The sequence below is a fragment of the Penicillium alfredii genome (genome assembly GCF_028826965.1).
Source record: "Penicillium alfredii strain IBT 34128 chromosome Unknown utg000009l_segment0_segment0, whole genome shotgun sequence".
Classification (NCBI taxonomy): Eukaryota; Fungi; Ascomycota; class Eurotiomycetes; order Eurotiales; family Aspergillaceae; genus Penicillium; species Penicillium alfredii.
In genome coordinates, this window is record NW_026622706.1 from 2,780,527 (window position 1) to 2,802,110 (window position 21,584).

The window sequence follows — 21,584 nt, forward strand, 5'->3', positions numbered from 1 at the left end:
CTGAATTACAGCACACACTGGAGCTTCTGCCTCGGCAGAATCCCTCAGAATGCAACCCAGGTTGGGTGGTCGGGCAACAACTGTGGTATCGCTCATTTCCATATCCCGAGAACCGGCCCTTCGCAACATCCATTCACAGGATCAACCCCGAGATGATCTCGCATCTCGTCAGAGTCTCCGTAAACGGCATGTCCTCCATACCCACACGCCCCCCCCCCCCCCCCCCCCCCCTTTTCTTCTGTGATCTATTATTTCCTTCGGCTTCAGCGGCAGTACATTGCCGATGAAACCTTTCTCTTTTCGCCCGGAGCGCCAGAATTTACAATATGATGATATGCATGAGAGGGGGGCACCTCCACTTTCCACTCTGCGACGCTGACTCGAAACCTAAAAAGCGGATCGCTCAACAACTAGTCGATCCTGCCACGTATCGGGTCAACGCCAATGATAATCAGACAGGATGCATAGTAGAGGGGGTCTGTGGGCAAGAGAAAAAGCGCAGATGATATGCGGCTGTGGAGTGAGAGAGAGGGGGGGATTCCGAGAGATATTCATGGATGATATTCATGAATGCAGGATGAGACACTCCACTCTGTTACTTGTGTTTCTCTCTTTCTCTTTCTGCCTTGATACTCTTCTGGTGCAGACCAGGATTTGTCTGTGCTTTGGCGCCGAGGGAGGCCCAAACGCCGCTCTGACCTAGGGTCTCTGCTCTGGAAGAGGCCGGCTGCAGACACTATCAAAGAACCTGGGTTATCAGATCCGTTGCTATACCCATGGTTCACCAAGGTATCGTTTCTTTCCGGGACGTAGCCGTTTTCCCTATTTTCTTCATTCCAAGGATATGTATCAAACCCTAACATACATATCTTCTCCAACCCCATCCAAGCGTTTCGCTTTGCTCCGGTAAAACCAAATACACACACCCGAGCAAAAGAAAAGACGAAAAAGAGAAGGATGCGAGAAAACACCGGGGCCTCCACAGCAGTGGATAAAAGGATATGCAGGCTTCCAACGACCTGCCCAATGAGGCCCAGTAGCGCCCCTCCTTCAAGGTCCCCAATCTGCGCCAGTACCGACTTCTTATAGGCTGCGCCAGAAACGCCGGCCCCTGCACCGCTCCTGGCGCCAGAATTTTCATCTTGGAGTCTCTGATGTTACAGTGGCTCTGTCTACTACGGTCCGTACTATGTACATGTATGTATGGAGGCCCGTCCCGAGCGCCAACCAGCAACCAGTGGATCCTGTGCAACCAGACAGAACGGGCGATCTGCATTCCCTGGCATACATTATCCCATAGATAGACGACAGCCCGAGACGCCGTCATCGTGACATGATGGAGGTCCGAGTTTCAGGTCCAAGCCCTGTGACGATGTCCACGTAGACCTAGACGTCTGGCCTCTTACGATATGTAGCTGCCTACCCACTATAGCCCTGGTATACCTATAAGAAACTACAATTAGAGAGATATTCAATAACTACGGAGTATACAAAGACCACGCAATCTCCAGTGGATCGCAGTCATACGATGGTCATACGGCAACATCATATGGAGCCACCCAATATAGAACAAGAAAAGAAAAAGAAAAGAAAAAAGCCAGCTAAACAACGCATGCAATGGATCCCAGCCCCACACTCAGGCGAACCCTGGGCGCCTTCCTTAGTGCCGGGACAACGATTGTAGCCTTCACGCCCTCTCTGCCAGCGTGCCTCCAAATCATCCGCATGAACCTACCCAGTCCGAGCACCAACAAATGAAGTGTGTAGAGGTAAGAAGTATGTCACTCTGCAGGGACAAGAAAATAGATCGGAAGGGGAAACCCTCTTTCTCCGCTCCATTCTTTTTTTACCCGGAGAGGAAGAGGGAGGTGGAGGGCAACCGAGTACGATTGGTTGTGTAAAGGGGTCCCATAATATCTGTCTATTCTTGATTGGAGAGCGTTATAGAGTTGCCCAACTTGCAGTCGATGTAGCGGGTAGCGCGTGAGAGACAGGAAAGTGGAGGAAGAGAGTGAGGGTAAAGTAGCCTAAAAGTGGAGGATGTGTGTGGAGGGGGCGCAACGCCGAAACCCAAGTGGGATGTTATGGGTGGATGGGAGGGACTCACGAGATTGTCTTTGGCCATCTGGGCGAGACGGACTGGACGGCAACTCCGATTCGGAAATCTCACTCTCTTTCGAACGTAGTTGAATCCATCGAGGGGAAAGTGGGCAATACAGAAGTATAAAGTCGGCCTCATCTCCCACCCTTCCCTCTACTTTTCTTCTCTTTCTCTATCCCAAGCTCCTCTGGAATCTTTTTCTACAACAAACCAAACAACTTTTCAAGTTTTTTTTTTCAAACCTCACACTCCATCACCATGTCTCCCTGCTCGTGCAACTGCTGCTCCGGCAACTGCAACTCCTGCTCGTGCTCGAGCTGCACTGTATGTTTCTCAAGCACCGTCTCCAAAGAGTGCAATATACAATACAGAAAACTAACCCTCTTTCAGCACTAAGCTAGCTCACACGCCACCACCGCCATCCTCCTCCAGAGCATCAACCGCCCATACCAGACCGGAAATCCCGCTATCCAACTAGTCGAGGGATTTCCAGTATTCCTTCCTGCCGAACCTCTATACATAAATTACTATGTGTACCGATTTCATGATCAATGTCACGATGGCTGGATGCTAGGGTTCTGGTAGCCCGTGTTTCTTGGGGTCTTTTGGATCTGGGGTGGGATTTCTTGGGTTAGGGCTTCATGTCCCTCCGTGTGTATTTGGTGCTTTTTGTCTTCATGTAGGGTGCTTTGTGCCTCTCAACATGCAACTACGCTGGCTTTATCCATACCCTTTTGTGCTTTTGAGTACAGTCAGAGTCGAAAACAGCGTACCTTCTGTACACAGACACATTGTTTCCCGAACCCCAATATGAAACAGTCTAAGCTAGATATTGAATAGCCGGAGATCTCGTACTTCCTAAAATAGAAATGTGTATTTTGTATGACCATGTTGACCTATAATACTATAATTTATATGAAACTGTTATACACATGCAACCTCCCTGCCCCTCGCGAACCTGTCAGTCTGTCTGCCTTTCCTATCTTTCCACCTTTTAGACCAAGGTAGCAAGTATCTCTACTCACAGCCTTGAGAATCACTAAAAGGAGATCTGTATAATATGCTTTCTCCTATTTATTGTTATACGCGAATACTTACGTCTTGGCCGTTAGTTACGGAAGTATTTACTTTATAAGTAACATAGTAGAAGGTGTAATTCCAGCTAATTCTGGAACAACGAGTTTGACTATGGATATCTCACGGGGCCCCTATATGTCGTGCTGTTTATATATAAAACGTCGGTCTAATTGTCTCTAGGGTTGAATCCTAAAATCCTAAGGACTATGCCGTATACGTGGGACGACGCGGAATCGAGTGGATTAAAAACTATGCGGTTCCGAAGCTACCTAGTGAGGCGAGATTGATTTCGAAGGCCTAAAACTATCCGTAAGCGTATATTTAGCTACTAGAAAAATTCTTATAGATTACACCTTACCTTATAGACGTTGATCCCAAACTCACTCTCTCGACCTTATAGTATACGTATTATTAATTAGCAAAGTTCGTGGGCTGGTCCGCTCTTCCTCTAAGCGTAGCTACCACCGCTCGTTAACTATTAAGGTAGTATTCTACTTAAATATCCGGACAACTTTGATAGTCTTGATCCGGAGTAACAGACTAAGATTAAGCGAAAGATATTTAAATTGACGCTTTTCTAGCTTTATCTAGTAGAAACTGAGAAGCGGAATCCTATATTTATAAAAGTCTTCTATATTAACTATAGGAAGACTAGACGCTTTCCTATTAAACTAACCAGTAATATGTGAGATGATAATATTATGTCTTTCCGGGAGGTGTTTATTAATATCGAAAAGTAATTCTCTATAATAAATATTTTTATTGGTTAGAATCTAACTTTATTTATTTAGGTATTAGGAAGAACTTGGTATCTAGAGGAATACCCGTACCGCTTCTTACGGGACGAGTTAGCTAGATATACGCTTGACGTAAAAGGATAAAATAAAGGTTAAGACTTTAGGGTCTTAATCTTATAAATCTGCTCAAGATTAAGGCCATCTGCTAATATTTCGCTAGGAACTTATCGAAATACAGCTTTAAGGGCCTTATCAGATATATTTAATATATACCACTTACTATACTTTTTGATAGCTATATCCCGAGGCCTAGGAATTCTCAATAGACTTATGTCTATTATAATAGTTAAGTTAGTAGGGCGTTTTCGTAGTTAAAACGTCCTACTCGGAAGAATAAGACTACAAAGGTAGGATATTAATATTGATTAGAGGGTAACTTATAGTACTCTAGTCTTAGTAATATCTACTCCTTTACGTTTATATCTCTCTTACCTCTATTGTTCCTCTAGGTATATATCTTCACGGTTCGTCTCTAGAACATCTTTATGCGTCTTAAGAACCCCACCTTTCTTAACGTAGGTAACCAACTTCCTAAGATATTGAGTCCAAAGCTAATAATGCTTTTTCCCTATCGAGTCTAGCTAGTAACAAGGCCCTATCTAGTATAATAGTACAGAATATTTTATCAAATTATAAACGCGGCGCCAAATTGCCTATTCTCTATAAATATTCTCTTTAGTATCAAGATATATATCTCGCTTATCAAGCATCCGCGTCGTAACTAAAGATTTATCTCTCTTCTCTCTTTTCTCTCTTCCGGCTAATAGGAGGTTGGCTATCCTCTATATAGTAAAAATAGGATACATAATCTAAGTTGCTTTCCTCGACGAAAGAGGTTTGACCATATTATTAGCTTTTTTTTCAATAAGCGGCTAATCAATATCAGTATAATCGAATCGTTTTGTCAGGTCACGCTAGATACGATCGTTCACCGATACAACGATCTCAGTATCATCAGCTCTTACCCGTCCGTTCGGGGAAGTCTTTCGACAAAGGACCTTGTCTTGCTTATCCTGTAAGAACCGCTGCCAGTAGGCCCTTAGGGCCAAAACGAGGTCTTCTTCCGTGTCCTTTAACACTATCTTCTTATTGATAGTAACCCGCCATTCTATTATATAGTGGATACAGCTTGGCGGTTCCTCTTCATAAACCCCCCACCTCTTCCCACTCAGATAACTAAAGTAGTCTAAGCTTATTCAGCTATAATTGGCTTATGGAATCGAGTCCATCATCAAGTACACTAGATATAGAGGGGCTGTAGTTGGGCTACGGAAGTATCCAGGGGTAGGGGCGTATTCCGAGGTCTCGTCCCATGGTTCGACTCCCTCGGACCGGTAAGTATCATCGATGTAGTAACGGCTTTGAGTCATTTCTAAAGATCATGTAGATGCACAACCAACACTATCACCCACTTGATTTGCGTGAGTCGACAAACTATTATATCACTTGGAGAAGTGATGGTATCAGGGAAAACTATGTCCGAGGACGAGATATCCTCCTATGATGCTTTCAGATAGCTGGTAGATAAGATAGAGAACGTGCTGAACTTGACTGGAAGAGTCTCTAGATAGATGCTATGGACAAGACAACTGGAACTGCCCGTCTAGAAATGCAATAATCAAAATATCGACACATCACAGTTCGTCCTTGGCGCGAGGAGCAGTATCACCTGCCTGCTCGCCTCCCGGGCAGACAGCCGGCGTCGTCACGATCATCGAGTACACGCACTTTTCATCCTCCGCCGTCTTGAGAATCTCGTTCTGCTCACCGCACTCCAGAATGACAGTAGTCGACCGGTTCGGGCCGTTCCAGCAGGACTGACCGTTGGTGTATTCCAGGGTGGTCTTATCGACGGAAATGACTTCACCCGCCTCGTTGATCTCTTCAACGCTTTTGGTTCCGATGGAGCGGAACCTGCCCATGTTCATGGACGAGCTGCCCTTCTTCTGAACCTGCTTCGTTTGGTCCAGGAAGCAGTGCTCGTACGTATACTCGCCCGAGTCCTTGGAAATGCACTGCCCCTTGAGAGCACGGAAAATAGATGCGGTGCCATAGTCAGTTTCAAGATCGGCCTGGTGGTCCCGGATCTTGTTTTTGAGATCATTGAGGGAGTCCTCAGCAGACTTGAGTGCATCGCGTGCCTCGGTCACAGCTTTGGATTCTGAGGAAGGATCTTCATTGGGCTTAGGGTGAATACCATGCTCCTCGAACAATGTCCTCCAAAAGATCACCTTGTCTTCGATGAAGTTGACAATAAATGGCGGAAGATAAGCGGCCAGCTTGTAGACTGAGGTCACTGGTCAGCAGCTGAATGGGTGCCAAAAAAAGAAAAAGAAAAGGAAACAACTTACGAATATTCGAGTCACCGCAGCCATCGTCCTCATTCTCCCAGTGCTCCCAATGGACGCCGGAGCTCTCACTATCAGCCTTGGAAATCTCGTCCAGGTCGTGGTCTTCAGCACTGTTCGCATCCCCACTACTCAGGTCGCGAGCAGCATAATCTTCCCAGCTGCGCACCGCCCGCTTGACACCCTCGTCGTTGAAGTTGGGATTGTATTCAGTCTTGAACGTGGACAGGATGTCCTCGAGCTCCTTAACCCGCTCACGGGTTTCGTCTCTCTGGCGGCGAACATCCACCAACGCATTGCGCAGCTCGTCCACACGACCCTTGGCCAAGCCGGCCAGAGCATGGATCTTGCCCTGGCCCTTACCCGGCTTCGTCCGAACGAGCTTGCGCTCCTGCTCCTGGGCCGCCTTCAGATCAGCCTCGAGGTTCTGCACCTTGACCTCGGCACCCTTGATCTCCGCCTCTAGCCGGACGATATGGTCCTCGACCTCCTTCTGCTGACGCCCAGCATCGACAAGGAGCGCCTTCTTCTGTTTCAGGGCCGCCGTCATGGACTTCTGGCGCTGCTCCTCCTCCTTCCGCCACCGCTTGCCGATCTCCCTACAGCGGTCCTCGCACTTGGTCCCCCCGACGCGGGCCCACTCATCACTGCCGTCGCAGCACTGCTCGTAGTCGCAGATGCCATCGTTGATACGCTGGAACGGAATGTACGATGGCCGGTGGCCCTTGTTCTTACAGTAGAACCCGGGCAGCGCCAGCGTCAGCTCCAAGTCATCGTTCCCCGGTCGGTCCGCCACCGTCAGCGGCGAGTTGCGCGAGAGATGTGAGCAGGCCGACGTGCCAGGCTCGTCGCTGCCGTCAGGGCAGTCGCAGAAATCATCGTTGACAGAAGAGAACGGGATCTGGATGGCGGGATGCGAGATGCAAGTGAACGCCGCCGAGTCCTGGTAGAACTTGGAAACTAGACAGAACCATTATTAGTCCATTGTTGAATTCCAAGGCCGAGGAAACTAAACGTAGATCTCCCCGATTGCACGATCAACAGCTTGTGGACACTCAACCCGAGGGGGTGGGGATGCTGTCAGGGACCAGATACAAGTACTTACATTCCGGAGCAACACCGCGAGGACGTGTAGGCTTGTCACTGGCATGGGCCGTCGACCCGGCCACGGCCAGCAGAAAAAGCGACTGAGGAAGTCTCATGATGGAGGCATCGAGCTGTGTGGAGGTGCGGAGAGAGCTTCTGGCCAGCTGTTGATGGTCATCTAATGGCTGAGTCAGCCCGCTATCTTTTGCCCGCCTTCGTGGCGATCGATTCTCCCTTCACCTGCACCAATATCGCCAACATGGGTAATGACGGTGGAAGGTGAGTGCGACTCGATTTCATGCTCTTCTAGATAGAGACGATTTCCGACTGACCGGCTTCTTCTTTCTTACAGCATTCCCACCCGCCGCGAACTTGTCCGCGAGGCGGCCCGCGCTCCGAGCACCGCGCAAGTGAAAGAGGCCCAGCGCGAGCAGCAGGAACACCACTGGACCACCTGCCCACTCTCACACAAGGTTCTGGCGCGTCCAATTGTGTCTGACTGCGTGGGCAACCTCTACAACAAGGATGCCGTGCTCCAGTTTCTAATTCCCGGCGACGACGGCGAGGGCATTAGTTCCAAGCCTGACTGCGAAGAAATCCTATGCGGGCGAGTCAAGTCGCTCCGGGATGTGGTCGAGCTGCATTTCGAGATTGACACCGAGCGCGATGAGCACCCGTCGGAGCGCACGACTGTGCACCGGCACGAGCACCGCGAGGGCTGGATCTGTCCAATCACCGCGAAGCAGCTGGGCCCGAACGTCAAGTCCGTGTACCTTGTCCCATGTGGGCATGTGTTCGCAGAAGAGGCTATTCGACAGTTGAAGGGCGACAAGTGTCTCCAGGTAAGAATTGCCGATAGTCTATAAAAACCAGAAACTATTAAATGTGTCTAACTCTGTCTTCTCTCCTAGTGCAACGAATCCTACACAGAAGAAAACGTCATTCCCATTCTACCACCCAAAGAAGACGATAAGCAACATCTCATTGCGCGCGGGCTCAAACTCGCAGAGCAAGGCCTCACCCACTCGCTGAAGAAAACCCCCGGCTCCAAGAAACGGAAGAAGCACGCCGCAGATGCCCCGGTCGATGCCCCTGCTCCTAGCGGTGCCACCGAAACCGCCGGATTAGCCACAACCTCGAAACAGGCATCCGCGCCCAATAGCCGAAGCAACACCTCCACTCCGACCCCCAATACCGCGCCCGCCTCTAACAACGGAATCAAGAATACCGCCACCGCGAAACTCACTGCGCGCGTGCTGGGCGAGGAAAGCGATAAGAAGAAGCGTCGCAAAATGATGGGAGGCAACGAGAACATTGATAGTCTCTTTACTAAGGAGAAGAAGGACGGCACGAAGAGTGGCGATTTCATGACTCGAGGGTTCACGATTCCTGCTGCAGCGCGGCGGTAATTCGTGTATTCGAACGCAGGCGTCTTTTCTTTTCTTTTTCTTTCCTTTCCCATGATTTGCAGGCGCTATTTCCAGGGAGTTGGGATTTGCTGTGGTTCTAGGAGTATGGGTGAACCGTTTTTTTGAGTGGTTGGCGACTATGATGGCCACGATACACGCGATATCTGGATGAAAATGTATATTCCTTGTAAAGACAGACTCCATACACAATCAAATACGATACGAAAAGAAGAAAATGCAATTGGACAAGGGTTTCTAGTATACACAAAATATGTCTCGAAAAGTGGCAGAGTGTGAAAAGCCCATTCTCAAAGAAATCTCTCACACGCTTCTTCAGCAATGTGACCCGGCCATTTCCCTCCCACGACCTGAGTCTAGCTGATTCGGGGTGGGAGCAAGTTCTCCTGCCCCTTCTGGGGCATCAGGCCTTGGTTGTAAAGCGCCGCCACAATGGCCTTCTGGCGACCAAAGTCACGGTCGTTGTCCGCACGCGTGTGGCGCTTGGGGTAGATCTTGACGTTGGGCAGCTTCACAGCCGCGTTCTTACCCAACTTTTCACGGACTTTGCGCGCAGTTCTCTGCTTGCCCGCGGACGGGATCGAAGAAAGTGCGTTGATGGACTGGCCGATGGTACTGGAGGATGTGATGTTCGAGTCCGGAATACGAGAGCCCATCAACTGGCCGAACCGCTTCATGAACTATTCAAGTGGTTGTTAGTTGCGATGCATTCTTTGGAGGGAAAGGGGGGAAACGAACGGCAAATTTCGTGTTGAAGTCGGTCAACGGGAGAGATCGGAAGCCATCCGTGATCGGGGATTTCTTGTCCATGATGAATGGAGCCGATCTGCCCATCCTCCTGAGCCATTTCTCACCCCGAGCTCCGGGGGCGATTTGCATGAAGACGAATATCAGCACGTCCATGGTCCGCTGGTCCGGGAAGCGAAGGGCATTTTCCCATTGGCAGCCTGGAGAACCATCCACTCGGCATTGTCGAATCATTGACCGGATCTTTCTGTGATGCTGGGAGATATCACAGATGGTGGTCAGGTGTTGCTTTTTCAGCATGCGCAGCAGACAGAGCTCCACGGCGGCCTGGTGAGCAGCGTCGGTGGGATTTTGATGTTTGATATTGGCGGCGTATCTGTGGTGAAAAGTACAATGACGTTAGTCTTTTTTTCTTTTTCTTTTTCTTTTTTTTTTCTTGGGGAGAATGGCCCAGCAATGCAAAGACATTGGGTGGAGGACAGGATCGAACATACGGGACATATTCATCCTTCTCATTAGAACCTTCTCGGAGCCATTCAGTCTCCTCGAGGTAGCCAATGGTTTCCAAGCCGTGCCAGGTGGTTGCCTGTTCATAAGTGTCGGCCGAAGCCAGCTCATCCGGTTGCGCCTCCTCGTCGGGGGAAGCAAGACCGTCAGCTTCAGGCTTGGATTCCTCCGGCACACCGGAGCGTAGCGGTTGCGCGATTTGGCTTTCTCCGGTGTATGGGTCCTTCGCACCAGGCGGCTGGTCGGTGCCCCAAAGCTTGCGCCGGGTCCGCTCGAGCAGCGACGGCGGAGCGTCGGAGGCGTAGCGGCGGAATTGACGGGCGAGCGGGGAAATTCTTTGGGGGGTAGCCTCTTGTCTGCAGGCAGAGCAGACATAAAGCGCCCCGCGGAGCACCGAGGGTCGCATGGTGGGCGCGAATGAGTTGATCTCGAATGGACGGGACGAATTGTCTGGAGACGCAAATTGAGGATGGTGGTCACGTGGACGTTGCTTGGCATTGTAGACTCGCGGTGATTTTGCGAGACTCGAGAATAGCTTATTTACCACTGAAAAGACATGGATTAAGTGAGCAGTGTTTTATATTTCCTCTGATCTATTTCGTCGTATTCTTACTGGGAATTGGTTTGCCTCAATTCGTAGACGAGAGACGCATATCCCGTATACTGTATCCCAACTGCACAATTTGTAAAACACAGGACATGGAATTCCTATAGTGAAAATACCCAAGTAACAAACACAATCCAGTAATATGATTTGAATGGTTTGAATGAATCTCCGAAAATATTCGGGGCACCCGAAACCAAGCGCAGTCTTTAGTTGATCAGCAGACCCACAGCGTAGATGTATGTATGCGAATACAAGCCAGACCGTAGAAAAAAGAAAAAGATTTAAATATTGTGTCTTCCTATATAATGTCTCTCTGTTTAAAATTGCTAAAACATCTTTCAACCCCCTAATTGTTGTGACCATGCCAGCCCCATACAACACCAACTCCACAGCCGCCGAGCTAGTCCCCGACTTCAGTCCTCTCATCAAAGACAAAGTGGTCTTGACGACAGGCGTGTCCCCAGGCTCACTTGGTGGCACCTTCGTGCTGTCCATTGCCCAAGCCAAGCCATCGTGTTTTATCCTGGCCGGTCGTAACACAGAAAAACTGGAACAATGCGCCGCAGAGATCACGGCCGAAACCCACGGTATTGACATTCGTCTCCTGCAACTGGACCTGGGCTCCCTTCAAAATGTGCGTAATGCTGCAGCCCAGGTTAACGGCTGGACGGAATTTCCCGCTATCGATGTGCTGGTCAATAATGCGGGCATCATGGCCGTGGAATATGGAGTCTCGGTGGATGGATTCGAGTCCCATCTCGCAACGAACCATCTGGGGCCATTCCTGTTTACGAATCTGATTATGCCAAAGATCCTCATGTCGAAGGCCCCGAGAGTGGTTATGGTAGCCAGTGATGCGCACCGCTTGAGCCCTATCCGCTTCGACGACAGTAACTTTGATGTATGGGCCCTAACATGCAACCGAGATTCCCCGTGACATGAATCTACAATACTGATTATAATTATATATCAGGAAGGCAAAACTTACAATAAATGGTTTGCCTACGGCCAAAGCAAGACTGCCAACATGTTGATGGCGCTCTCGTTAGCCACCAAGCTGGACGTCAAACACGGCCTTCTCGCATTCAGCCTGCACCCGGGTGTGGTCTTCACCAATATTGACCGCTATGTGGATTGGAGTGTTGACATGGAGGGGCTTCGTAAGCCAAAACTGACAGTGGACGATTGTGTAGACTAAAGACTAACAATATATTCTAGGGTCAATCGATAGATTGCTGGGTAACCGGGAAGGTTGGAAAGACTTTAACCCCAAATCCTTGGAGCAAGGTGCTGCGACTCATGTTTATGCCGCATTTGACCCAGCCCTGAAAGGTATGATTAAACCGCCATAGAGAAAGCAAACTGGAATCGAGACTGACTTTCTGCTTCGGCTTAGCGAACAACGGTGCCTATCTTATTGAATCGCACGTTGCTGATCCTCTCAGCGATACGGTCAAGCCGTGGGCAACGAGCAGCCTTGAAGCGGAGAGATTGTGGAAGCTAAGTGAAGAGCTGGTGGGCGAGAAGTTCTTGTATTAGTTTCTACACAACATGGCTTACATTCGGGGTCATCTCATGTCCAGAGTGTGAACCCAGGCAATGTAGTTGGAACCGAGGGCAATAGCATATCTTGCCAAATAAACAATGGATAACTCTCTCTAGTTGGGAACAAGATTGTTCATTGTATGCGGAATGTGTATATACATGCATCGCTGATATCATAGCGTATTTTGACACAAAACCATAAAGACAAGAAAGAAAAAGAAAGATTTTACTCTCGCACAAACATACCAGCCATACCCATACCAGTGCCAATGCACATGCTGACCACACCCACGTCCTGGCCGCTGCGCTCCATCTCCGGCAAGAGAGTAGCAAGCTGGCGAGCACCAGTGGCACCAAGCGGGTGGCCGATAGCGATGGCACCACCGTTAGGGTTGACCTTGGCCTGGTCGATGCCCAGCTTTCGAATGCTGTAAAGAGCCTGGGAGGCAAAGGCCTCGTTGATTTCCCACACGCCGACCTCGGAGACCTTGACGTCGACGGTCTCAAGGAGCTTGGGAATGGCGACGGCCGGGCCCACGCCCATCTCGTCGGGCGCACAGCCCGCAACGGCCGTGGAAACCCAGCGGGCCTTGATGGAGCCCGACAGGCCCAGCTCTTCGGCGGTGGAGCGGCGCATCAGCAGGGCGGCGGCGGCACCGTCGCTCACCTGCGAGCTGTTGCCGGCGGTGCTGGACCCGGTCGCAGAGAAGGCGGGCTTCAGGGAGGCCATCTTCTCGACGGAGATGTTGTGGCGGATGCCGTCGTCTTGCGTGACGGTCAGGTCCTGCAGCGAGGCGTCGGGGTGCTCGGGTGCCAGGAACTTGGTGGTGACGGGGACGATCTCGGAGTCGAAGCGGCCGGCCTGCTGGGCGGCACCGGCCTTCTTGTGCGAGTCGGCGGCGAAGGCGTCCTGGTCCTCCCGTGACACTCCGTACCGCGCCGCGACATTCTCCGATGTGATGCCCATGGGCATGATGCAGTCGCGGGCGTCCTGCGACGGCGACTCCTTCAGCTCTGGCCACAACACTGTCGGGATCGCACGCGATCCATAATTGCGTGTCATCGACTCCATGCCACCACCCACGCCGACATTAATGGCGCCCGCCCGGATCCCGTTCGCCACCGCGGTGATGGCCGCCAGGCCCGACGAGCATTGTCGGTTGATCGTGTTGAAGGGCACCGAGTGCGGGAACCCCGCGTGAATCTGGGCCATACGACCAGCTTTGGCACCACCCAGTTCTTGCAGGACTGACCCAATAGCGACATCATCGATCAGTGCTGGGTCCAAGTTCGGGTTCGCCTTAAGTGTCGCGCGCAGCACGTTGGCGAGCAATTCTTCCGGGTACGAGTCCTTAAAGCCGCCCTTCTTGGCACGGGTGACGGGTGTCCGCAGCGAGGACAGAATCACAATGTCGTTGGGGGATTTCTGCAGCACCTGGCGCAGGCCGCGGGGAATTGGAGATGCCATGATTGCGGGTAGCCGTTTTGCGGGGAGAATTGAGCGAAGTATGTACACCGAAGTCACCGAAATCACCGAAGTCAGACCAATCTCAAAATCAATGTGCAAATGCCCGCACTTGTAGCAAGAAATAAAGCAGGGCCCGCAGTGTTCTTATAATTGCCGGGCAGAATTCCGGGGTCGGAAGCCGCGAGGTCGACCAGTCCCGTTGGACCCGTCGGCACTGAAGATCGGCTAAGGGCTTTGCCGCCCGGTTGAGCCTTCAACACTTTCTCTGCTTTTTATATTTCTTCAATGTCATTCTTCTTTATCCTGTCCTTGAAATCGTATATATCTGGAATACACTCCCTATGAATATTTTCATCGTAAACCCGAATCGGATGCTGGCCGTTCGGATCGGAAGCCGCATCGGATCGCACTCCATCCTCAGTACTGCATACCGGCAAACCTATAACTTCCAAGGTTGCTCTCAGTCACCCAGCGTTCTTTGCCTGGTGGAATGTTTCATCAGCGCCATTTTAGCCAAGCAATTGGCCTCCTTATTCTGGGCCCTGGGCACCATCCAGAACTTGACAACGACTTTTTTTCCCCGTTCAAGCCTCCCGATATACAGCTCAATCAACTTGAACAGCGGCGCCTTCGCTACAGGCTGACGCTTGCAATACAGCCAGCCATTATTCTTCCATTTAGAAATCCAGTCGGTGATGCCGCGCACAAGATACTCCGAATCCGATTTGCTCACAAGTTGGTTCAGAGGCAAGTTTTCCCCGGCATCTGCTCTCCTTACCCAGGCGCGCTTGATCTCGGTCACAAACCTCAAGGCTTTCACGCAGGCCACGGCTCAGTAGCCTGGCTTTTATGGCGATCAAAGGCCGAGTCGAGCAGATAGGAAATGTTGTAGCAGTTCTTGTCGCCGAAGTAGATACCGACTGCTGATTGGGTCTCGACCATCATCTTCTAATCAGAAACGACGGTCTGGGGCATCGTCACTTGCCGGTGGCACCTACGCCAAGCTGGATGAATCCTTGTGGCTCAATAAAGTGCTGGGATAGTGTGATGTTGCACTATGGATCTCGCCGCGGTGTTTAGGCATATCCTGGTCTGGGCTGGTACTGCAATTTGGGAGTGGGGTGGAATATGGTTAGAATATTTCTTCAGACAAAGAGGGCAGTCAAAAAAGATGAGAAAAAGGAGCATTGCTGGACGAGCAATGGTAGCGAGATCGATGATGCGTGGAGACCGATCCGGATGGTGACCTAGATGATCAGCCATACTCCCCCGTCTGCAAAGCTGAAAAAGAGTGTGGTTTCCCAATATTTGCCCTCGCGAAAAAAAAATGTATATCTTCTTTTCAAGATTTTCGAACCCATGTTGACATTTTGTTCGTACAGAAGAACAACGGCAGCTGGAATAGTTCAGTAGAAGAATAGACAAACCCCTCGGGATTACATTAAGAGTCGGATCACGATAGGTCGTCCTTCACATCCCATTTTGATCAGGTATCATTCGTCTCAACCCCGACCACGAGATTTTTAGATACATTGCAGGTCAATTCACAATCTCGAAGAGCATATCTGACACTGACTCGGGAAGATGTCATGTAGGGCTTTGGTGATCTTATATTCTCTCGCGTATACTGCTCACCAATACCAATTAATATCCCCAAAGTGGTGACACTTTGGCCACAACGCCCCTTCAAGGATGCTCAGTGTAGGGATCAGTGCCATGGCGTCAAGCAGGATCAAGAGAGCTTAGACGCATTGTCGAGTAATGGCTTGAATGAATAGCAGAAAAGTAGAACATGGACGACCCCTGCAATATATTTCTAGCATATAAGTTTTGTCTACACATCGTCATCGATCTAGATTTTACATTCGATGAGCATGATCCATGGGCAACAATTGCTGAAATTTCTAGCAAGTCCAACATCGGCTCGGTTCAAGAAAACGGCCCCCATGGTCAACCCCGCCACAAGAACCAATTTCTACCCGCAACACTACAGCCCTTTTCTCCTCATTCTCATTCAGCAAGTGTAACAAATGATACTCGCTGTGAAGAACCAATTTATGTGTAGGGCAATATGAACGGCAGGTTGATCACATCTACCTGACTCGAAGCCCGGGCACAGTACAGCAAAGTACAACCTACAATTGACACCCACCTCATACATATAGCGCGTTCTTCGCGGCCCCATGACGGTGGGGTAAACGACGCCAAGAGGGATCTCACAACCAATCTACACGCGGCCCCTTGGACTGGAACGCAGAAATAATTGGCTACCGTTTCTATGGAACGCCCGAAGGAGATATATCTCCTGGTTTGGGAAGAGACCCCAAGCACCCCCCAGTGTATCTATGCCGGTTAAACGCGATGTCTGGATAAAGGTTTCACTTGATGCGATTGACTGGAATCTTTTTGTGGTTCCATGGAATTGATTTATGGTTGGGAAGAGCTCAGGGAGTGGGATATGAGAGCTGTCCATGTATAAATATGCTTATTTCTTTTCTTGGACGTCCAACTTAATTCTACTTCTACGTCTTTGCCATATCTATTCCCCTCCCATTAAGCACTCAACAATGGCTCCAGTCACAAATGGAACTAAGCAGTCCGGTCAACCCGGCGAGGATGTCTCGATCGCCTCGGAGCCCTGCGACATCGACGCGGTCCCGGGCCTTATTGCCGATATCTCCAGCTTGGGCGAGGGTCTCTCAGGCGACAACCGGAACAAGAGACTAGCAGTTTTGGAAAAAGCTCGCGATCTCGTTCGCGCTCTGGAGACACCGCGAGAAACGATGCTGAAGCATGTTGGCGGACAGGTAAGGCGATGAATTTGGTGCAGATAGCTATACCGAAATGCTGACTGTTTCTTTACCAGACGGCCGCATTCTTTTCCCTTGCCCTGGGTAATGATGTCGAGCTCTTCAAGCATCTGGCCGCCAATGATGGCAGCCCTAAGAGCACCGAGCATCTGGCTGCAGCCGTTGGATTCGAACTTGATCTCCTAAGTAAGTGCCCCGTCAACAGTTCAAACAAGACCCATGCTGACTATAGTCTCTTAGGACGGATTCTGCGTCATCTTGCAGCCATGGGCTACATCTCTCAGACCGGACCTGACGAGTACAAGCCCACGAACTTCACCCGGGCAATGACCATCCCCGTGGTTGCGAGCGGCTACTCTTTATAGTGAGTATACTTGCCATGCCCTCTAGAGTACATGTCGGGACTGGAATGCTGACTTCAAGCAGTGCATACAGCCTCATCGAGCCCATGATCCACTTCCCCAAATGGCTCAAAATCAACGGATACCGCGCCCCGCGAGCCATCGACGGGAACCCCCAGATGTTCGGGCACCGCACCGACCTCCCATTCTTCGACTGGCTCGACGCACACCAACCCCTGGCCAGCCAGTTCAATGACCACATGGGCGGATTCCGACTGGGACGACCAAGCTGGATGGACGAGGAGGTGTTCCCGGTCGAAGCAAACCTGCTCACTGGATTCGACACCACCAAGACCATCACCAACAATAACAACCGCAACGGCAACAGCAAAAACAACGATCCAGTCCTGCTGGTCGACATCGGCGGCAGCTACGGCCACGACCTGGAAGAATTCCACCGCAAACACCCGCACGCGCCCGGACGCCTGATCCTGCAAGATCTGCCCCGGACCATAGACCAGATCAGCCAGCTGGACAGCCGCATTGAGGCCATGCCGTACGACTTTCTGACCCCACAGCCCATCCATGGCGCTCGCGCCTACTACCTGCACCAGATTCTGCACGACTACCCGGACGACCGCTGCGTGGAGATCATCGAGCAAGTAAAGCGCGCCATGACCCCGGGGTACAGCAAGCTGCTGATCAACGAGCACGTTATCCCTGCGACGGGCGCGGACTGGGAGGCGACGTACCTGGATTTGTATTTGATGGTCGCGTTTAGTGCGCGAGAGCGCACGGTGGAGGATTGGCGGAATTTGTTGGAGAAGAGGTGTGGGTTGGTGATTTCGAGGTTTTGGGATCCGGGGCATGGGGTTGAGGGGGTTATTGAGTGTGAGCTGCCTGTTTAATTTGTTCATGGGCGATGTAATTATCATTCGATGTCAACTCTGTTCCTATATGACGAGTCGTGTTGCGTAGTGGACAGCCTAAATTTCTTTAGACACGGCGGAAATGGTTTTTGGATCAGAATAGACCACAGTGACATGGCATTGCGAGAGAAAGAGAATGTGCTATGCACCAGCCCAGTAGTAAATCAACGCCATCCCCTAACACCATATGCCCCCCTGATAAGAATGAAACGCCGGGAATGATGGGCCTACATCGAGCTGTCGGGAACTCACAGCCGATGGTTGCAGAGTTGTAATGTACATAGAAAAGCAAAGCAAAGAAAGCATGACCATCATCCGGGCCGTTGCCAGTCACCAGATCAACGGATAATATGGCTGTAATGGCCGGGCACCTTGTGCCGGCATTTGTCGCAATCTGCCCGATATCCCATGACAAGGGCTGGCTTCTTTCTTGGCATTGATGGAATAGCCCGTTGAAGAGGGCCTGCGCAAGGTCGAGTCGACTGGGGTTCTGGAATCATCGAAGGGGCAGTCCATGCCGTCACATTCGGGCAGCCCGAGAAACTCGGCGGGGATGATGGATGAGGCGAGAAATACATCATCTCTGCATCGCTGGGAGGGGTCTTGCCGTTGGCCATGGTGTCATCGTCACTGACGGGGCTAGGAAGTCGGACCGTAGCTGTGTGTGGGTCCACCTTGGAGGGTGCTACACCCTCCATCACATTCGGAGGCCCAGGGTTGGGCGCATGGATGACAGGCAAGATATCGCTGGGGAAGTAGTCTTGAGCGGGTGCAGCTGATGCTGGCCCGGTTAGGTTCAGCGACTGATTGACCAGGTTATGGGGGATCGGCGAAGGCTGAAGGCTGTTGCTACTGCGCCCACTCGAGATCCAGGGGGACAGCTCGTCCCCATTGGCCAAGATAGATCGCTGTGAAGTAGCGATAGAGTTTGCGGGATTGAGCTGGAGTGCGGGGGGTCGATGGCCGAGGACGGGTTTGGTCGGGCTGGTCTTATGAGCTCCATGGCTAGCATCCTGGTGGTCTTCATCGTCGGAGGAGTCCACAGGGGTCAGTGTGGGGGCACGGAATCGAAGGGTCTGGTCGAGGTCGGAGGACTCGGGCGCGACCTGGGAGCAGATTTTCTGGGGGGAGATCGGGAGGTTAGCGACAGGAATGACGAGCTTCACCGGTGTGGATAGGATCTACCTTGGCTTCGGGGCTGAAGATCCCGTCCTGCTCCAGGTCATCTCGCAGACGTTTTAAACCGAACATGGCCGCGGGTTGGAAGCAAACCCCCGAGACCAGCGAGGGAGCTGGAAAGGTGCATGGACCATGAGGCACGCAAGGAGAGAGAGAGGTGTAGACTGCGGGAGTTGCCGTGGCAGTTGGGCCTGAAGTACCCGGGTACTTGGCGGTGGGCGGGAGCCCCGGGGAAGTCGGGGGTACTTGGTACTTCTAACCTTCAAGCCCTACGGCTGATGTGATTCGATACATTAGAGGAATTATTGGTTCATTGCTTATTTAGAAAATTAAAAATGTCGACTTATTCATGTCATTCACATGATCCTTTCCAAGATGATGGAGATCTCACATCCACCTAAATCACAATGTAGAGTCTGTAGGTAGGGAGTATTGGGGAGTATATGACAGGGAGTCGATCTGAGCCCCAAGTACCACGTCGGGTGTCTTGACTGTCCACAACATCCATAGCTTCCGGTCCTCGTCAGCACTTCAAGTCATTGAGATCTGGATCTGACTCACCGGCGCACCCTGTCACGAACTAGCGAGTGATTGGGCCAGGTTTTTCCTTGGAAGCATCTAGTGTCACCGAGCTGCAAGTATTGCGCACAAACATCACTAGGACGTGGCGAGCGAGGGATTTAATTTCTATTTTCTTGATTATATATGTAAATCATATTATTTTTCGGCTGATGGATCAGATCATCTGCCCTTAAAAAGGTCCCTCAGACCCAGTCAACGGGGCCCACTTGGCCCATAGTCAATTTTGGTCAATTTTTGGGTTCCCCTCTTGGTCTCTTGTTCTCTTGTATTTAATTCCCGTCTCTTCACTTCGGTGTGTCATCTGCTTTCTTATTTCTTCTCGAGAGTCTTGATCCTTGATCCTGCTTCTTGATTGCTCTGTGATCGTGCTCATCGCCTTCGAATTCTAGAATTCTCGGTCGATCATCGTGCGCAATGCCTCTCGTCAATACTACCGAGGTCAACGAGGACACTCGTGGTAAGTCAGAGAACAACTCAAGAAATTACAGGTTATTCTGTTCTTTCTGGCAATCATCTGATTTCTTCTTCTTTGCTTCTAGTCCTGGGCTACGATGCCCTGCTGTCGCCGCAGTTTCTTCAGACTGAGATCCCCGCGGTGAGTCATTTTTTTTTCGCCCCCTCACGCCAATTGCTCCTGAACCCAAACCCTGACGAATAATGCGTTCTCTAGCCCGCTCGTGCTACTGAAACCGTCCGCTCGGGTCGGAACCAAGCAATTGAGATCATCGAGCAGCGCGATGACCGGTTGCTGGTCGTCGTCGGGCCATGCTCGATCCACGACCCGGACACGGCCCTTGAATACGCCCGGCGTCTCAAGGAACTCTCGAACAAGCTTTCCAAGGACCTGCTGATCATCATGCGGGCGTACCTGGAGAAGCCACGCACAACGGTCGGCTGGAAGGGACTGATCAACGACCCGGACATTGACGAGTCGTTCAACATCAACAAGGGTCTGCGCGTGTCGCGCAAGCTCTACACAGACCTGACCAACACGGGGCTGCCCATCGCCAGCGAGATGCTCGACACCATCTCGCCGCAGTACCTGGCCGACCTGATCTCGCTGGGTGCCATTGGCGCGCGCACCACCGAGTCGCAGCTGCACCGCGAGCTAGCCTCGGGCCTGAGTTTCCCGATCGGTTATAAGAACGGCACGGACGGCAACCTCACCGTGGCCATCGACGCCATCGGCGCCGCCGCCCACCCGCACCGCTTCCTGGGTGTGACCAAGCAGGGCCTGGCGGCCATCACCAAGACGTCGGGCAACGAGCACGGCTTCGTGATCCTGCGCGGTGGCAGCAAAGGCACCAACTACGACCGCGACAGCATTCGCACGGCGCGCGAGGCCCTATGCGCTAAGAAGCAGCGCGAGGTGCTCATGATCGACTGCTCGCACGGCAACTCCAAGAAGAACCACCTCAACCAGCCCCTCGTCGCCAAGGAGGTCTCGGACCAGCTGCGCGAGGGCGAGACCGCCCTCGTCGGCGTTATGATCGAGTCCAACATCTACGAGGGCAACCAGAAGGTCCCGCCGGAGGGTGCCTCTGCCCTGCTCAAGGGTGTCAGTATCACCGACGCCTGCATCAACTGGGACATGACCGTCCAGGTGCTGGAGGATCTGGCCGACGGTGTGCGGGCTCGTCGTACCGTCCGCCAGTCCAAATCCAACGGTGTCAATAGCTCGTAATAGGTTTCTTTTTTTGCCTTTATTTAATGCCCCCTTTTATTCCTCCTACGTCGGTTTCACTGCAAAAGTGATGCCATCTTCAACAGATACCTAGATTTCGAGTCTCATCGCCAAATCGGGTTATCTCCCAGCTTTTGCTCTTTTCATCCCTATTTCCTTCTCTTCTAATGATTTCATGTGTTATTCAGTTAGCAGAGTATGGATGGAATGAGCCAGTGGTGTGTGGTGGTGTGTGGTACAATGTGCAGGAAAATCTTATACTTCCCATTTAGGAAAGCCCCACTCTTCAAATCTGCCAAAAGCAACAAAGTCTGGAAATCGGATGAGCTTAATTAATCTAATCTTAGCT

The 21,584-nt window shown here is 51.3% G+C and overlaps 10 protein-coding genes across 10 annotated transcripts; 4 read left to right on the top strand and 6 right to left on the bottom strand.

Annotated features, from left to right (window-relative positions):
* Window positions 1–4,889: 4,889 nt before the first annotated feature.
* Window positions 4,890–5,345, bottom strand: NUU61_006977 (uncharacterized protein; the record flags this gene model as incomplete). Its single annotated transcript, XM_056657504.1, has 2 exons — window positions 4,890–5,166; window positions 5,215–5,345. The coding sequence occupies 2 exons, from the start codon at window positions 5,343–5,345 to the stop codon at window positions 4,890–4,892; spliced, it is 408 nt and encodes a 135-aa protein (XP_056510304.1).
* A 264-nt stretch (window positions 5,346–5,609) lies between these two features.
* Window positions 5,610–7,525, bottom strand: NUU61_006978 (uncharacterized protein; the record flags this gene model as incomplete). The annotated part of the gene is made up of 3 exons (XM_056657505.1): window positions 5,610–6,262; window positions 6,327–7,283; window positions 7,429–7,525. The coding sequence occupies 3 exons, from the start codon at window positions 7,523–7,525 to the stop codon at window positions 5,610–5,612; spliced, it is 1,707 nt and encodes a 568-aa protein (XP_056510305.1).
* Window positions 7,526–7,668: 143 nt separating this feature from the next.
* NUU61_006979 (replication termination factor 2) lies at window positions 7,669–8,818 on the top strand (the record flags this gene model as incomplete). Its single annotated transcript, XM_056657506.1, has 3 exons — window positions 7,669–7,688; window positions 7,762–8,251; window positions 8,321–8,818. 3 exons carry the CDS (start codon window positions 7,669–7,671, stop codon window positions 8,816–8,818), a joined length of 1,008 nt encoding a protein of 335 aa, XP_056510306.1.
* A 374-nt stretch (window positions 8,819–9,192) lies between these two features.
* On the bottom strand, window positions 9,193–10,496 carry NUU61_006980 (mitochondrial 54S ribosomal mL50 protein; the record flags this gene model as incomplete). Its single annotated transcript, XM_056657507.1, has 3 exons — window positions 9,193–9,516; window positions 9,575–9,959; window positions 10,078–10,496. The coding sequence occupies 3 exons, from the start codon at window positions 10,494–10,496 to the stop codon at window positions 9,193–9,195; spliced, it is 1,128 nt and encodes a 375-aa protein (XP_056510307.1).
* A 562-nt stretch (window positions 10,497–11,058) lies between these two features.
* NUU61_006981 (uncharacterized protein) lies at window positions 11,059–12,236 on the top strand (the record flags this gene model as incomplete). The annotated part of the gene is made up of 4 exons (XM_056657508.1): window positions 11,059–11,598; window positions 11,671–11,857; window positions 11,916–12,029; window positions 12,094–12,236. 4 exons carry the CDS (start codon window positions 11,059–11,061, stop codon window positions 12,234–12,236), a joined length of 984 nt encoding a protein of 327 aa, XP_056510308.1.
* Window positions 12,237–12,468: 232 nt separating this feature from the next.
* Window positions 12,469–13,710, bottom strand: NUU61_006982 (thiolase family protein; the record flags this gene model as incomplete). Its single annotated transcript, XM_056657509.1, has 1 exon — window positions 12,469–13,710. One exon carries the CDS (start codon window positions 13,708–13,710, stop codon window positions 12,469–12,471), a length of 1,242 nt encoding a protein of 413 aa, XP_056510309.1.
* Window positions 13,711–14,170: 460 nt separating this feature from the next.
* Window positions 14,171–14,652, bottom strand: NUU61_006983 (uncharacterized protein; the record flags this gene model as incomplete). Its single annotated transcript, XM_056657510.1, is given in 2 exon segments — window positions 14,171–14,516; window positions 14,531–14,652. 2 exon segments carry the CDS (start codon window positions 14,650–14,652, stop codon window positions 14,171–14,173), a joined length of 468 nt encoding a protein of 155 aa, XP_056510310.1.
* Window positions 14,653–16,277: 1,625 nt separating this feature from the next.
* Window positions 16,278–17,769, top strand: NUU61_006984 (S-adenosyl-L-methionine-dependent methyltransferase; the record flags this gene model as incomplete). The annotated part of the gene is made up of 4 exons (XM_056657511.1): window positions 16,278–16,517; window positions 16,577–16,706; window positions 16,761–16,884; window positions 16,947–17,769. 4 exons carry the CDS (start codon window positions 16,278–16,280, stop codon window positions 17,767–17,769), a joined length of 1,317 nt encoding a protein of 438 aa, XP_056510311.1.
* Window positions 17,770–18,128: 359 nt separating this feature from the next.
* On the bottom strand, window positions 18,129–19,041 carry NUU61_006985 (uncharacterized protein; the record flags this gene model as incomplete). The annotated part of the gene is made up of 2 exons (XM_056657512.1): window positions 18,129–18,911; window positions 18,976–19,041. The coding sequence occupies 2 exons, from the start codon at window positions 19,039–19,041 to the stop codon at window positions 18,129–18,131; spliced, it is 849 nt and encodes a 282-aa protein (XP_056510312.1).
* Window positions 19,042–19,965: 924 nt separating this feature from the next.
* Window positions 19,966–21,235, top strand: NUU61_006986 (3-deoxy-7-phosphoheptulonate synthase; the record flags this gene model as incomplete). The annotated part of the gene is made up of 3 exons (XM_056657513.1): window positions 19,966–20,008; window positions 20,091–20,146; window positions 20,222–21,235. 3 exons carry the CDS (start codon window positions 19,966–19,968, stop codon window positions 21,233–21,235), a joined length of 1,113 nt encoding a protein of 370 aa, XP_056510313.1.
* Between the last annotated feature and the right edge of the window lie 349 nt (window positions 21,236–21,584).